The sequence below is a fragment of the Gavia stellata genome, chromosome 9 (assembly GCF_030936135.1).
Source record: "Gavia stellata isolate bGavSte3 chromosome 9, bGavSte3.hap2, whole genome shotgun sequence".
In the NCBI taxonomy this organism is placed as follows: Eukaryota; Metazoa; Chordata; class Aves; order Gaviiformes; family Gaviidae; genus Gavia; species Gavia stellata.
In genome coordinates, this window is record NC_082602.1 from 36807956 (window position 1) to 36824360 (window position 16405).

Below are 16405 nucleotides of genomic sequence, written 5' to 3' on the forward strand. Positions count from 1 at the left end.
TACCAAATTCAAGGGACAGATAAAACAAGCAGATAAAGCAGCAGACATAAGGTTTTTTTTTTTTTTCTGGCAGTCCTTTCTAGCAAGCTCTCCACTCATGTCAAATTTTAACAAGCTTCATTATTTTGTCCTCCTGAGTTAAAACAGCCTGGCTGAAGTGATATGCCAGTATTGCTTATAGGTAAGGTTTCTATCACAAATAAAAATAATCATGTAACTACTGATGCAAGAAAAATATCAGAAACCTTAAACTCCCTTTCAATCTGAAAGGAGTCATCAAGTCATTCAGAAGTTACTCTTCTGTCGAATACCTGTTCCATAAAAACAATCAGGGACTCGCGATTGTTTTCCCATTCTTCGGGCAGCTCGCTCTCGTGGGGATACTTGTCACAGCCAACGTAGATGGATAGCTCAAAGCAGTTTGTGTGCAGATAACTGAAGTCATTTATGCCTGTCAATAGGAGGTAAAAAAGAAACAGTTTTATATCCTCTTTAAACCTATTGATCAGATCTGATTATTTTCTGCAAAGTAATATAACTTATTCAAACACAAACTGGGTGTTTTTCTAACTGGCTTATTCTGCAGATCTGGCAGGGCAAAAGCTTTTTAGAAATGCCCCGTCCCTTGTAATGAAGCACCAGAGTAATGTCACAGCTATACATTTAACAAAACAAGGCTTTCTAAAGACAGTGTTCCATCGACACGTCCAAAACAGGGGACACAAGACTGCACCATGAGAGCACGGGCCACCGTGTCAGCCCAGCCCCACATCCCCAATTCCTTTGCTGCAAAGAGCAGTGTCCTCCTGCTATCACAAAACTTAAAGGAAAGAGAGATTTAGCAGAAAACAAACAAACAGAATTCATTCCAGATAATTTTTCTATGATATTGACAGAGAAGATGGGGGCACACCAGGAAGATGCTAGGAAAGGTCTCTCTTTACAGCAAAAAGCTTGTGCCTTGCTTTTAGGAAAGCACTAAGCTTCACTAATCCTGGACACTTTCCCATGGAGCAGGTCTCACTTATGATTGCCCTGGGTAGAAACGGGATGGTCTACGTTAGCTTGCGTGGATGTGCAGCCGTTAACTGAATTTATACAACCCTAAATGCCAGGACACAGAGTAATGTGCACACAGTGATAGCTATGTAAAAGTGATTTGTCAGAGCAGTTGATGAAATAGCTTCTCAGTCAAAATGTTTTCCCCCATAAGTAATCTAAGTGATAGGAAAGCCAGAAAAATGGAGATAGTAATAATTCTCTAAAGTTATACATGGTGTCTGTTAGCTTGTAAGGAATGAAAGGATCTATTCTGTTTTCTCCCTATTATGGCTTTGCAGAGGACTGGAATCTGCACCGCTGCTCTGCAATAGGGATTTCCATCAGAAATATGTCCTAATCAAAACCCAGGAACCTCAGTGCCTCTGACGTGAGGAGCTGCAGTTTAAGTCTACGTGACAGAGAGCGCTGTGACATTTGCAAAGGTCCTGAGCTCTAAGGAAGAGTGTATTTAGATACAGATCTCAAACATTTCCCTTCTCCTGGTTTCTCTCCCATTTCTCACAATTATTTTTCCTTTGGGAAATTCCATTTATTAGTTCTCCACAGTCACACAGATAACATGATACAGTACATGAACACCAGAGGAAGGAATGATGTGAGCTTCATTTCTTACCCCACCTGCATTTCTAGTAAAAAGTACTTTAAAAAACATTTATTAATGATCTGTTATATTTTAAATATATTTTAAATGGCAAGGATTAGCAGGAAATGCATTCACCAAGTGTTTCTGATTGAAAAGAGTTAAAAAAGAAACCCTAGTCCTGTCCAATTACCGTAGAGCAGTAGTCAAGTATTTAACGAGCCCTGAGTGCCTTCTGGATGCAGAGCAGGAGGATTATGTAATACAGATGTTAAGCTTTTCACTTATGTTGATGTGGAAAGCCTAAATATCAGACAGTGGCATATGCTACTCTGCATAAACGTGCTTTCCCTCTGTTTGAGAAAGAGCCACAATTATTTTCCCCTCACATACTGTATCGCATCCTGATTAATCTACTGTGAAATGTTTTGCAATACACAGTAATTGCTCAGGTTTAATACACGTATTTAAGAAAATGGCTTAACGTTGCCAAGAGCAACTCTCCGCGTAGGGTCTGAAACATGCAAACCCAGCCTTGAAAACACTGGAAATAAAATGAAATTAATCTGTTCTTTGCCTTCGTGCAGTTCACCCGGTGCAGAAACTTTATTTTTAAAATTGCTGAAGAACTCGCAGTCATTGCAGTCCAAAATATGTGCAGGAACCAGTATGGCTGGGTTTGAAAGGCATACGGAGCTCTTTGATATCTGTGCAAGATATCTGTGGTGCACATACTTCTCTAGGGACTCTCTGGTGCTGAAAAGGAATTAGACAAATCCCTTACACATTTTCCCACGGCACGAGCAGTGGAAGGTTTATACGCACGATCACTGCAAGGCCAGGCAGCAGGTGGGTGAGGAGAGAGAGGATGGGCAGCTCCGTTTGTGGGACAGTAAGGAGATGCCACCCACACCAAAGTACGGGTGGGGAGCTCTCTGCAAGCAATAGATTGGGGTGTCACCTTCAGGTCAGACATTAAGCGAGCAGGGGTTTAGGAGAAGAAATTGTTACATGTTGTTCTAAAAGGTATATAAATGGAAAAAGCGGAGTGAGCTGTACAACTACATCCATATAGTCATGGAATTATAGAGTGAAAAAACATAGGGGAAATCTGTCTCCAATCTAGAATCATATTTGGACAACCCTTTACAACGCAAGGTGCCGTTGGTTAACTATCATCTGCAATACATATATATGTATGCGTATACATATCTGCAACACAAATTACTCTCTTCCATTCGTCTATGTACAGAAGAGGTCAAAAACCATTCTGCAGGTTGGAGGCTGAGCTCAAATGGAAACTGCATCTTTTGAGGTTTAGTCTGGAGTCCAAGGTGTAAAGCATTGCAAGTAAAAACAATATTCTAGCATTTTTCCCAAAGGCAATCTTAGAAGTCTTATTATAATGGAAGAGAGCAGGATGTAAAGTATAATGAGAAACATCATAAAACAATAAAAGAAATCAGATGAACCAAATCCAAGATGTAATTGTTATGAAGAAATCAAGATACTATTCAGCATCTATATTGTATGTCATTACTTAATGTAACTGAGTGTGACAGCTGTTAGTGACATGGCCAATGTCATCTTTTCTGGATCGATTTATAATCATGTTTCTTACAGCACTTAGGAAAATTAAACTCATAAATTAGATCATTAAGCGGTCAAGTTAGCATTCAGAGGGTTTTTTCAGAATTTGCAGAAATGCATAGAAATGTATTGTCAGGCATTGGCCTGTGATCTAAGCAGTTCAATCGTCCCCCCCCAATTCACCCAGCACTTTTTAACCTCCTGAAAAACTATTCAAAAAGTTAGTTCTTGGCTCTAGCCTTTAAAGGCTGGCTAGCATTAACTTTACACAGGCCAATGTAAAAACCATAAAAGATGTATCCAAAATTTAGAAATGTTTATGCAGTGAAACTACCTGCAAGTTGCAAACAAGAGCCAGCGCCAATAAAACGTGGTCTGCACAGACGCTCACTTGCATCTGTTTGCCATTACTGCTGCAGTTGTTCCTATTGTCATTCACATGATGGCAGATGCACAGCTCATTTCTTAATTTCATAGCATACCTTGTCTAACTGATGTACTTATAAAAAACAAAGATTTTGAGCAGAACTGTGATGAAACAGCAGAGTGCCTGTTCTGAGTCTGCTCCAAGCATACACCCATAGAGATAACCGTGCCTGCTGCTGTTAAAAATGTGCTTCTAATTGGGCTTTCCTGGAAATCGATGCTTTGTCTGCACTACAGGACACGGCTTCCCCTTCGCGCTCCTTGACAGGGCGACAGGCTTGGGCATATGGTGAATGATGCAATCTGTAATTTGTTCTGGCAGCCGAAATGCCCACGGAGGCCATGCAAAGTTTAAGGTTAAGCACGTCCAGGTCTTTTAAAAATAGGACGGTAGCAGGCAAGCAGCAGCTTTTTGTGACGTGTTTTTACAAGTGAATGTGAGTGGGGGCTGATCTGCAGCTGAGTTCAGCGAGCAGGAGGCTGAAATCATGATTTTCTTATCCGAGGGCCACTGGAGTCTCTCCCCAGGCTCCCAGACTGGTTTGGGAGTCACCGCTTCGGCGCTGACACTGGTTACCTCTACGGTTGGCCAGCATTTTTCTGTTGGCACCCTCTCAGATGGCAAAGGCTGACAGGTTCCCCCCTGCTAGTGGGTTTGGACTGGGTTGATTTTGTCCTGACAAACCATCTTGAACGTATAGAATCCATAAAACTAACTTACTGCACGTATGCTTTTGGAAACCTGAGTAGTAAATGAAATGGTCACCAGGTATTAGTGAGACAGTCTCCTTCAACCCTCTAACACCTGATGAAACGCAGCGAACAGACTTTCAGATGGGAAAATTCTCCTCTTAGTGCCCATGTTTTACCACCATTGCCACTGCAATGTGCACCAGGCAGTGATGGCATGATCATATTTAACAAGATAATGCTCATTGCAGTTTCTACAGACGCTTACTTCCAGCCACAGTATGCCAGGAGGCTCCGTTCACAGTGCCGTCCTCCTTTTGGAAATCCTCTGTGTGACATGCTCTCCTTCTCGCATCTGTCATCAGGCGGTGAGTGGAGGCATAGGAATATGCAAGCCAGCGAAAGACGTGGTCATCTGGGGTAGGTGTGTAATCCTGCGTTTTCCACATCGATCGCACCATATCGTAGGGGTACGCCACCACCAGCTCGCCTCCCTGCAAATTGCCACCCAGCACAAAAGGGATTTTTTCCATCCATGCTATTATTGCCCGCGTCTCGACTGCCACCTGGGAGAAAAAGAAACAGCAGCTTTGAGTCAACCTGTGAAATCTGATAATCTTGTTTCAAAGGTAGACCAGACACAGGAGTCCTGCCGTGAGTGTTTTAGGATGGAGCAAGTAGCCAGCAGAAGCGATGTGACCAAGGAGAAGGGCTTCTTTAAATTATGGTCCCTGCCAGCCGTGCTTGGGAGGTCACCCACAACCCATAAAAACTAACAAAACCTTAATGTTAGTAATTTATGCAGCAGGAACATCTATGTAGGGAGAGGCCAAGAATCACAGAATCACAGAATCACTAAGGTTGGAAAAGACCTGTAAGATCATCAAGAGAGCAGCAACCGACAGGGATGTCAGACCGTGACACTGCTCCCTCTGCCATTGGCTGAAATGAGTTTTCAGAATAAGGGATTCTAAACACAGGAATATTTCTGAAGTGCCACAGAACTGCCACAGTTAAGCGCCTTCCCCTCAAACTTGGCGAATCTCAACCACTATAAATAGTTGCCATTATATTTAAAATGCCATGCAAAAATAAGTTAAATTTTTGGCAGTATGATCCAACAAATGACTTTAGGATAAGTCACTGCATTAGTTTTGCACACGCCTCAGCGTTTACTGTGTTATTTCAAATAAGAATGTCAACAAAACCCCAGGAGAAATCTGTACAGCGACTGAGTTTGCAAAGAGCTCTTCTACGCCGCAAAACTAGGGAGAAGCCCGATTCACAGAAGGGAGCTCTGCGGTGGGTTTCTCTTTGTCTACCTGTTGCTGCTTAAAAGTTGGGTTTCGAGTCCTCCAGGTTCTCCCAATAGCCCAGGGAAAAGAGGAACCTCCGGGAAGTAGTTCCCTTCCCAAGGGCTGCCTCTGAAATACAGGGATGAATGGTAATTTTGTGGTGCGTTTTTATTTCCATTGACTAACAAGGAAGCCTAGACAAGCAGCTCAGACCAGGTGTGTAACTTGACCCAGAAGCTACTAATTTCTTGAGAAATGTAAAGCTCGCTCTTCCAGCCTGCCCCAGCCTTTGTGTTCCCCTCTCTCTGGCCTTACTCACGGTGGCATTTTCGGACAGGTACCAGTCGGGGATCGGGATGTGATGGTTTGGAACTTTTCTTTTACTTTTCTTCTGATCTTCTGACTCCCAGAGCAAAGAGTTTAAATCAGGGAAATTATTGTTGATGTCAATGCCGTCCTGAGTCCATCGTCCTAAAGACCAGCCCCCTAATTCTGAACCCTTAGATTTTAAAACAAAAGGAAAAAAAGAAGAAGAAAAAAATGTTCACTCAGAATTCGACAACCTGTGAGCCCTCAGCAGAGTGTTTGAGGATGTGTCAGAGATAATTCTATAGAAAGAAATGGAAGGATGAATTATTTAATTAACTGAAATTAATAATTGGCTTTTTTTCATTTTGTATGAAACCTTGAATGAGGTGAAGCAAAACCCATGAAAAATTACTTGGGGTTAGCCAAAATGTTCTGGTTTGTTTTCAAGGTTTCTATTTAAGACTGGTTTTCCCCTGGGTTGCAATAGGGATTGCATATATTCCCTTCCATGGCTGTGAGTGTAACTTTTGTATTCCAGTCTTCTACAGACTGCCCTGGAAGATTTTCCAGTGCATTTTACCAGCCCCTGTAATTTTTCCTCCTGGTGTCTGTCTTCTTCCAGACTGAATTATTATGATGCCCAACACATTGTGCTCTCCTTAAAGACACACTATTAAATTTCAGCTGCAGGGGAATGTAAATTTTCATGTGCTTAGCTTGGTTTCTCATGAGAAACAGACTGCATGAATTTTCCATTTTCCGCAACGATGTTCCCATTGATCTATACACCTCAGTATGGTTTGTTCTGGCAGGCTTTGTGACCCTCCTTTCCATACACATCTTCCTGTTAGCCAATGACACATAGAATACTGTTTCTTTCAGCTTTGTTTCTGAGGAAGATGTTTCAGCAGCTTATGCGTGCTTTGATGTGTTTATTTTTTAATTTGTTTATTTTGATTGCTTGTAAAATGAGATCTTTGAAAAAAAATAATGACAACAGGAGCACGTTTCATTACTCTAATAAAACTACAATAATTCCTTGATATGTTCATGATTATATTACCGCTTTATACGCCTTGTCATATCCATCTGGGTTGACTGAGGGCAGGAGGTGGATTCTGGTATCCTCAATGAGATGTACAATGCGTGGGTTCCCAGCCAGGTATTCCTGACACATGAACTGCATTAACAAAAGGATTAGCTCACGTCCAAGCACTTCATTCCCATGAGCTCCTGCAATGTACCGAAATTCTGGTTCACCTGTTGAAAACGCACGGGGCAGAAGTGTAGTCAGAGCAGCAAATCAAATCTCTAACCAAATTGCATTGATGTCAATCAGCAACATTGCACTTAAGGAGAGCTGGAGAAATGCCTTAACTGAACAAATGATAGATGAAAATGCAACTTTACAGAAACAAATAACTACTTTCTGTTGCTATTTTAGAAGAACAGGCTTATGTACCAGTGATAGCTAAGGCCACTGTGTAAAACCTCCAAACCCCATTTTCCATTAAACAGATTCTTAATTACACTCACAATTTCAGCATGTTACAGGTAGATTTTAAAAGCTCTGATAGTCTAAAAATAACATGAAAAATACATTGCTGGTAGTTCTTTGGGACAGTTGTTAAGGCTCTTAAAAGACAGCAGTCAGTAACTGTACATAATCTATCTTTTGATTTCACACACTCCTTTTCCTTCACTAATCAAAAAACAGGTTCACATATATTTTTCAAGGTTGTACTGAATGCCACAATACTTACACTTAACTACAAAATACTTCAGAGATGATTAGTAATAGTGCCAGCTATTAAAAAATCCCCATAATTTAGTTGTCCTTTGTATGAATAACACTTGCAATCATCAACAGGACAGACCCAAACTGGCCAAGCTATGGCTTGTGGCTGGATCCACCCTCCCAGTTTGTCTGGCTCATGATATGCTCCTTGCATGTTTTCTGCAAGACTCTCAAAACCAGGTATTTGGACAAGGCAGATTAGATGAATGATTCTGGTATTAACATCTGAGATTCAGAGACTGCAGTCTAAGCTCAGCCCCAAGTCTACATCTATTGTGCTCCATCCCTTATGGCAAAGTAGAGACACATCTTAGGAGCACGTCGCTGCATTCTTTCTTGGGTGGGATGACCACATATCAGGATATTTATGGACATGGCAAAGCACAAGATGCCTTTATTCCAACAGCTGCCCCAGGCACTATCATAGTGAGACCTTTCTTTTTCTCTACAGAAGGACCAAAGACTGAATGAGTTTCTGTTCTGAAGAATTGTATCACTGTAGGAAATTGTACCCAAACACTCACCGGTGAAAGATCATTTGGGAGATTTGACCTGTCCTTGCTTGCAATGCATTCACCCCACATAAAAATGGTAAATTTCTATCCAAAGCTATATAAATCCCCCAAACTAAAATTCATTCCCCAGTACTAAAATACACTTTTATTTTGTTATTATAAAGAATAAAAATCATTATCATTAAAGAATTTGATCCCACATTCAAAATGCCTTCTATTTGTGCTCACCCTCCTCTTCCCAGTTTAGAAATACAGTGCTGAAGTTCCTCCCACATACATTTGAAATCTTTGCTGCCGTGAATATAATTCCATCAGTGATAATTACTGCAGATACAGAGAATGAGGAGACAAAAAAAAGCCAAATCCCAACACCCTTCAACAGATTTAGTTAGACTAAATCCTAACCAACTTCGTGTTCTCCTGGGTTGTCAGAAATCTCGACAGCATACAGCTTTAGTCCTTGGTTGCTTTTTCCAATATTGTAAATTCTTGTGATATTCGGGCACATTTTATTCACCGTTTTCATCAACTGCCAACAAAAAAATGACATATATTTAGACAATGAAGCATCAAAATAGATCCACTATTAATTATTTCATTTCAAATTAGTTGTGGCAAAAACTCTTCATTTTCTTTTCTGATTATTTCTTAGTTGTAAAAGCTGCATGTTTAGTTCATGAATTTATGGCTCTGCTATCACACAACATAACGTTTGTTCAGCTGGAACAAGCTGAATACTGTCTGCTGACACACTGCAGTGTAGGTGAGGTTCAAGATCTTTCTTACATGAGATGTAGTTGTAATATTATCACAAAATTAAGGATTTGGGGGGGAAGTCCAATCGGAATAAAGCTAGCAAAAATATACTACTATACTATCAAGAGGTAGTAAGCCACATTTTTTAAAAAAGTATGCAATGGAGAGTAACTAACCTTAACACTTCTTTCTACACACTCTGTGATTTACTATAGCTAAGTGACTTGAGATGACCTAGAGTGTCAGTGGCACAGTAATGCATATACATTACAGGTTGCCACAGACACACTCTGCCCAATAAAGGAGATTTCTCTTTCCTTTGCCCTATGCAGCAGCAACCTAATTCAAAACAAAGGAAGAGAGAAGGATATCATCCATTTAAACACAATTTTCCCAGTGAATTCTGATTATACCTGCCTCCGCTGAGGTAGAAACCAAGTCCACCCTTCTTGTATTACAATGTGAAATCTCACATGGGAAAATCATTAGTTAAGGCAGTGCTGATGTGGCCAAAATAGTGAAATAGATATAATCTGGATGACTCCATAAACACAGCAGGATATACGCCTTCAGTAAATAAAAGATTCCTCAGAAGTTCCTTACCAAGTTTCAGCAAAAAATAGAAGTAATAATGGAAATGCCAACAGTCTGTCTGAAGACATTCCTTCTATCAAAACCTATTCTATTCACTCTCTGCAGACACTGCATGACATCATAGTCAAAATATAATCAAATAGCCTTAGTGCCTACTAGAGTGCATAGGGAAGGTCATGGTTAAGGGTATAGTTCTGTTTAAACCAATGGAGTTACACAGGTGTCATCCAGACAAGGATATCTGGAGTCTAAATTGTCCCACAAACAAACACTTTACTGTGGCGTTTCAGGTGAATGTTAAAATTTACAAACAAGACTGAAAATAATAAGAAGTTATTGCAAACAGCTTTAAATGACAAGAATTTATCTGTCCTGATTTTTTTTTTCATTGGAAGGCATTAAATAAAGAAATAAGGACTTGACTTTAAATTGGAACCCTAGGGACTATTAATTACACAATCGTTTCATAAACAAGGGTGCATACATTATTGAAGAAATATTGTAGCGTAACAAAACTCTTTGCTCACACAGCGTTAATTTAGAAATGATATTGGATGATCACAAGGCTGTTGATTTAAAAAATGCAATAATTAGATGTGTCCGATTCCCATGCCACCATTCAGCAAATCTAAGTGGAAACACAATTCACATTGGGAAGAACATCATTAAAATTCCTCTCATAAAAGGCTTCACTTCTATTTATAATCATGTTGCAAAGAGACTGAAAAGATGCGCTTTTTGTACATTTGTTGATCTTGCACATTGGTTTTATACATATGAGAAACAATTTCTTTTGCATATCCAAACTCAACACTTGTCTGAAAAATAGTCAGTTATGCTCTTTCAGTGTATTGTCTGGTTTCACATCTACTTTCTTTCACCACTGTCATCATCATCAGTGTGCTGGTATTATGGCTTCCCAGCTATTTCCATGGAACTCTTTTTAACGTTCTGGTCATACGTAAGTGGGTATGTCATCATTCCTTGCTCCAGCTGAAACACATATGTGAAGCCAGAGGACATTGTTTTATATTTTTCTAGTGTTTGGTTTAAACAAGTCAGTTCCCAACTTTTTGAGACAGGCTGCCTGAAATCTTCATGGTCAAGAGCTACCACAGCTGAACCCGTTCATAATGAGCCAAAAATACGATCAGTGGATATGGAGCTATGGATCTCTTGCTAGAGCCTCACAGACCAAAAGCTTATCCAAGGTCTACCGTGTAGGGATTATTAGTTTATATCCTACAGACAAGAGAATGAAATGGATTATTATTGCTCTCTACAACTACCTGAAAGGGGGTTGCAGAGAGGTGGGTGTTGGTCTCTTCTCCTAAGTGACAAGTGACAGGACAAGAGGAAATGGACTCAAGTTGTGCCAGGGGAGGTTCAGGCTGGATATTAGGAAAAATTTCTTTACTGAGAGAGTGGTGAAGCATTGGATCAGGCTGCCCAGGGAGGTGGTGGAGTCACCATCACTGGAGGTGTTCAAGGAACGTGTAGATGTGGCATTGCGGGATATGGTTTAGTGGGCATGGTGGTGTTGGGTTGATGGTTGGACTTGATGATCTTACAGGTCTTTTCCAACCTTAATGATTCTGTGATTCTGTGTGATTCTGTGATTATTGGATCAGATACAGTATTTTTCTCCAATAGAAATATTTTTTTTCACCCTGCCAATGAGTACAGATATTGCATTAACAGAAGGTCTATTTTAGCAGGCTAAAATCTGCTTTCTGTAATGTATAAATGTTACTGGTTTAGCTCTGTGTTTACCAATTCCTCTCCTTACACCCTCTTGAAACTGCAGGAACGTCCCTCCTGGCTGATGTATTGCTGCATCCATGCAGCTCCCCAAGATGTGAAATAGGGAAGAGGAACCTGCCCTTGCAGGGGTGTCTCCGAAATCAGGCTGCAGAGCAGAAGCTTTCCGAACGTGCCTGGCACTGCAGTGGGCACAGGATACCCAGAGCGTCGGTTTAGGAAAGCAGTTAAAAGTATGGTAAAAGTTCATTACTAGTGAGAAAAGTGCCTAGAACCAAGTTCAAAGTATATTGCAATCAGTGGAAATATTTGTATTGGCTTCAGTAAACTCTCCATCACCTCTTTAATTGCAAGCATGTGATTACTTTCTGAGTCAAACAAAGAACCTTTCCTGAATTAGGGCCTCCGTAGTAGATTTCACTGTGGCTCTTTTATAACAGTACGGATATAGTAATGTAGTTAAATGTTTATATGTAAATACAATACCGAAAATGAACATATTTCATATTTGCTTTTCTCATACCCATTTCCTACAAACGGCACATTAGGTCACCTGAAATGTCACAGTGTTTTCTTTGCGCTTTGTACAAACTGTCAAAGACAATTGATGATAGCAGTCACTCAGGGCTTTATTAACAACCAGCAGGACTGTAAAACACTTCTACAATTACGTTCACTAGCAGTTCTTATTTGACAGTTCCTATTTGTTTGTCACTACCAATTATTTACCCTATTAGTGCCCTGGAAAAAGACTGCGCAGTCTTTGAAGAAGCCCCGTAAAATTGGTCTCTGAAGCTCCAATGCCTCCATTTTGCAGAAAAGGTGTATTAAATGTAGGTCTAAGAGTCCTCTACATTTAGAGGAGGCAAAAGGGCTCTCAGTCAGTGCCTTTGAGGTTAGGGCTAGTCATTATCCTCTGTGGAGATCTCCATATTTCTTGTTCTGCTGTGGGCCAAACCAGAAACTACCTCCTTCTTGAGCCTGGAGACTTATCAGACAGAGACTGTCAAAATGGCATTGCATGCAAGCTAGGATGTTTGCTGGGTATCACTCTAGTCTTCTACATTTGGTTGCTTCACCCCCAAAGAAAGCTGTTCAACTGGTAACATACACAGTGCTCTTGAATTTTCTGCATTATCATTACATCACTTCATAAACACAGCTAGCCATGAAGAGCAACACAAGACTTCAGGGGTGCTTGGAGTCTGGCTTGTCCAAAGATGTGAGTCACATCCAGTTAAATGGATTTCAAAATTAACACTCCTATTGCCTAAGAAAGATATGATCCAGGTTAGCTATTTCAGTCTATTTCAAAGACAAAGTCGTACTCAAATGTCCATCTCAAACTATTTCTGGGGATATCTATCAATTGTTTTAACAGCTTTCTACACAGCATGAATACCTCATGTAAATATTTTGGACTGTAAGACAATCTTGGCTTCTGCATATGAGATATAGCGAGAGTTCCCATTGACTGAAAGAAGAATCTTGAATGCTCTTTTAAGAGAAAAAACTGGTACTATGAATTTCATCTTCCTAAAGAGAGAGTTCCATTAAAATAATCTGACACTGAGAAAATACTTGACATATTGCAATGTAATGTAATGCTTCCCAAACACGGCCCAGGGAACACCCTCTTCTCCTCTTTCTTCAGTGCTTATGATAAATAACTTCAAAGAACTGTGTTTTTCTAAGATGGCTTCTAAGTGAAGTAGCTAACAAAACTGACAAATAATGCACAGTCTTTTAAAAAAAAATAAGTTGACTCTGGAAATTGACAATTATTGTTCTATTTTACACTCAGGAAAGGATTTATTAAGTTCTAAGAATAGCTTTGGGGATATAAGACTTTGTGCAAACCCAACCCACAATCTTCTTCTGACCAGCAACAGAACCCAATTAGAATCCAATAAGCTCTAAATAAATTATTTCGACACACAGAAAACCAGAACTTGGGAGAGCACAAAGACAGTTCACAACTGACCAGCTCTCAGACACAGTCGCAAATTTTCTGCTTCTATGAAAAGTGGAAAAACATTCTGTTTTAAAGCTGCAGGTTTTTCCCAAAGATATTTCTAACCTGACCAACCTGTCTTTCTGCAATGACAATCTAAAATACACTTTATTTTATTGTTCTTGACAGTAATTATGCCAATTGTGTTTCTACTTGTCTAATCTTTTTGCTAAGAAATATAGGCCACGAAATCTCTACCGAAATAAATGTGTGACTCAGTACACAATTGCTCCATAAAAATGAATGGTGATTCATGCAGTATAAATACACTGACAATTCAGCACACAGAAAATGATTCACACACTTCAAGTCCAAACATATTATCTTTATATGTGAACAGAAAGCGGGCAGAAATATTTCTTTAGCACAACCCACACCTGTGTGGTGATATGAAGCAAGACTAAAACCACCAACAACAAAAATAACAACCAGGTTTCCTGTTTGAAGTTAAAGGAACAAGATTAACAAGGCTGGGAGCTTCAAAATTATCTTAACAAGATTTTTTAATTCTTTTATCATATTCTTTATTTTTCTATTCTATTCTGATTATCCAAACCCACTGAAATATAGGAGAATTCTGATGGCTAAGTCAGGGTCAAATCTGAAAGGAGAAACCACTGTAAGATTCACCACTCAAATATACATGGAAGAAAAATGGTGGCATATTATGTGTAAATACTCCCTCTGCCATGTAGTGTCACCATTTAAGGTTAGATGATGTACAAATTTTAATGTGATTTTAATAGATTGCTGCTTTTAATAGATTAAAGCAGAAAAAAATATTTTCAAATAGATTGCAGAGGCTGTTTAATAATATTTTTAACAGGTAGAATTCAGATTCCATAAGAGTTCAAAAGCCTGCACCCATCCACCCTCTGTATCCTGGAGGTCACACACCACCCTCTTTGCCTACCTGCCTCATTTCCTTGTAGTTGTGATGCTTAAAGTCAAGATTATCTGTGGTTGTCATTTCATTTCTTCTGTGGTAATAATTATTTGGGTCTGAGAAAAGAAATAAAAGAATTTTCATGTACTTATGAATTTCAAATATAAAGATGCTTAGCCATAATGCACGCAAGGAACGTGGAAATCTGAATTCCACGGTCCTATACGTGTTTAAAAGAGGTTTTCAAAAGCAAAACTCAAAGAAACAACAAATTTGAAATATTTCTAGGTACTGCACAAATCAGCTCATGTAGATCCAAACAGAAACAAGGAGGCAGCAGGCATCAGCTTGCTAAACAGCTACTCAGCACGAAGAACTAAACTTCAACAGAAAAGCAGAAGGGCATCCTAAGGCTACAGAGGAGGGCAAAAGACACTGGAAAATGATGAGTCAGATGCAAGATAAAAGAATGGGGAAAAAAATCACACCAGACGAAAAAGCCCCAGTAAATATTTTGTGTCTACTTGATTAATTTACTGTTACAAGGAATTATCTTTTAGTTTTCTTGATGAGCATTTTCAGAGTCTGTGCACTGCTTGCAAAATACAGAAAGGATCTGCTGTGCATATTGAACATTCCTGATTTTTTTCCTAAACATTTTTTGTGGAAGTCGGAGGCCTTTGTTACTTTAAAATTAGCATACTCATTTCTATATGGATAAAATTTACAGTTTGCGTGTTTTGAAGTATCAAAAGAGAATATGGGGATAGAACAAAAACTTTGTTTCCTTCACTTCCCAGATCATTCACCTGGAAAAAAAACAGGCCAAGACTGTTAGGGCTCAGCTTTATATTTCCTGATACATATGCTCCTAAACCTAATCCATTATGATTTATTTTTAGAGATAAACAAGCCTATTTGGAAAACATTGGAGACATTCCTTATTTGCCATATCTGGGATGTCTGGAAGTTTGAGTAGCTGTTTGCCAAACCAGTGGTTGTCAGGCTGTTTTGATAAATTGTTTCCCTTCGCACAAAATCATCTTCATTTGTTTTAAATTATTGGAAAAAAAGCCAAATATCAAAGCCTAAATATCATCCTGTCTTATTGCAACACAGCCAAAAGACACTGTCTCTAGAGAAGAAAAATTATTTTTTTTAACAGTATCACCTAGCAGTTGTAGTTTTTTGGGGGGTAACAAAAGCATAATTATTAGTAGGAAGAATACTACTATCTTGCAACAACAAACACTTCATGAAATTGTGGAAAACGCATAACACATAAAAATACTTTACAACTTAACATTTTTAAGCTTCATATTTCTGACATTAAAACCTCCAAATTCTTGCCATAAAATTTTAAACGTTTTTTTCTTTTTGTTTTCTTATGTGGAAGGAAAGCAAACTTTGAACTATTTAAATTATTTGTGAAATGAAACATGCAAGTTCCATTAAGCTTCACTGTAACTTTACCATGTTCTCTACCACTTATTTATTCTTCATTCGCATGTTTCTCTCCACTTCCATTTCCTAATCTACAGCAGAAATACTGGAAGGTCAGTAGAACGCTGCTCTACAAATATGACTGAAAAATGTCAAAAAAACCCCTTGCCTCAGTAAAATCTGGTTGTTCAACGCAGTCTGTCCTTTCCAGTGAGAACTTATTCTATAGCAAGACCACCTGGAAATGGATTTGAATTCGAGCCTAATCAGGTGAGGAATTGAGATATCTTTGCTTATTAAAAAAAATAAAAGTTTTGAAGAATCAAGAGGGTTAAGTTTCACATAATTTATCTGCATTTTTAGGTCTTCTTTCCAACCTAACTGCAGGCTAAATTGATGCAAGTCCGCCGACAGCAACAATGCTGCGCTAACCCTGCAGATGACTCTGGAATGCCAAACCCTTAAAGGTCAACACATATTAATTTGTAGAAATTATTCATTAATATATTGGTGGCTGAGAAATGGAAAACATAAAAAAACCCCTTCTTCTAGAAAGAGACAATGTGTTTAATGCGACACAGAATATCTTCACCATTGTAAAAATATCCCTCTGTTGTAAAAATATAAAAATAAACATCATATAACTGCCAGGATGTTGAAGGCTTTCTCTATCACCACGAGCCAAA

The 16405-nt window shown here is 39.2% G+C and overlaps 1 protein-coding gene across 1 annotated transcript in view; it reads right to left on the reverse strand.

The window, feature by feature from the left end:
• CPXM2 (carboxypeptidase X, M14 family member 2) overlaps nucleotides 1-16405 on the reverse strand; it is a 77066-nt gene that overhangs the window by 5865 nt on the left and 54796 nt on the right. Inside the window, exons 6-11 of the mRNA XM_009811029.2 lie at nucleotides 14304-14392; nucleotides 8671-8794; nucleotides 7016-7212; nucleotides 5963-6142; nucleotides 4617-4914; nucleotides 312-451 (exon numbers count right to left, since the gene is read on the reverse strand). Of these exons, the coding sequence (XP_009809331.2) occupies nucleotides 312-451; nucleotides 4617-4914; nucleotides 5963-6142; nucleotides 7016-7212; nucleotides 8671-8794; nucleotides 14304-14392 (1028 nt within the window). The remainder of the gene's footprint in view (nucleotides 1-311; nucleotides 452-4616; nucleotides 4915-5962; nucleotides 6143-7015; nucleotides 7213-8670; nucleotides 8795-14303; nucleotides 14393-16405) is intronic.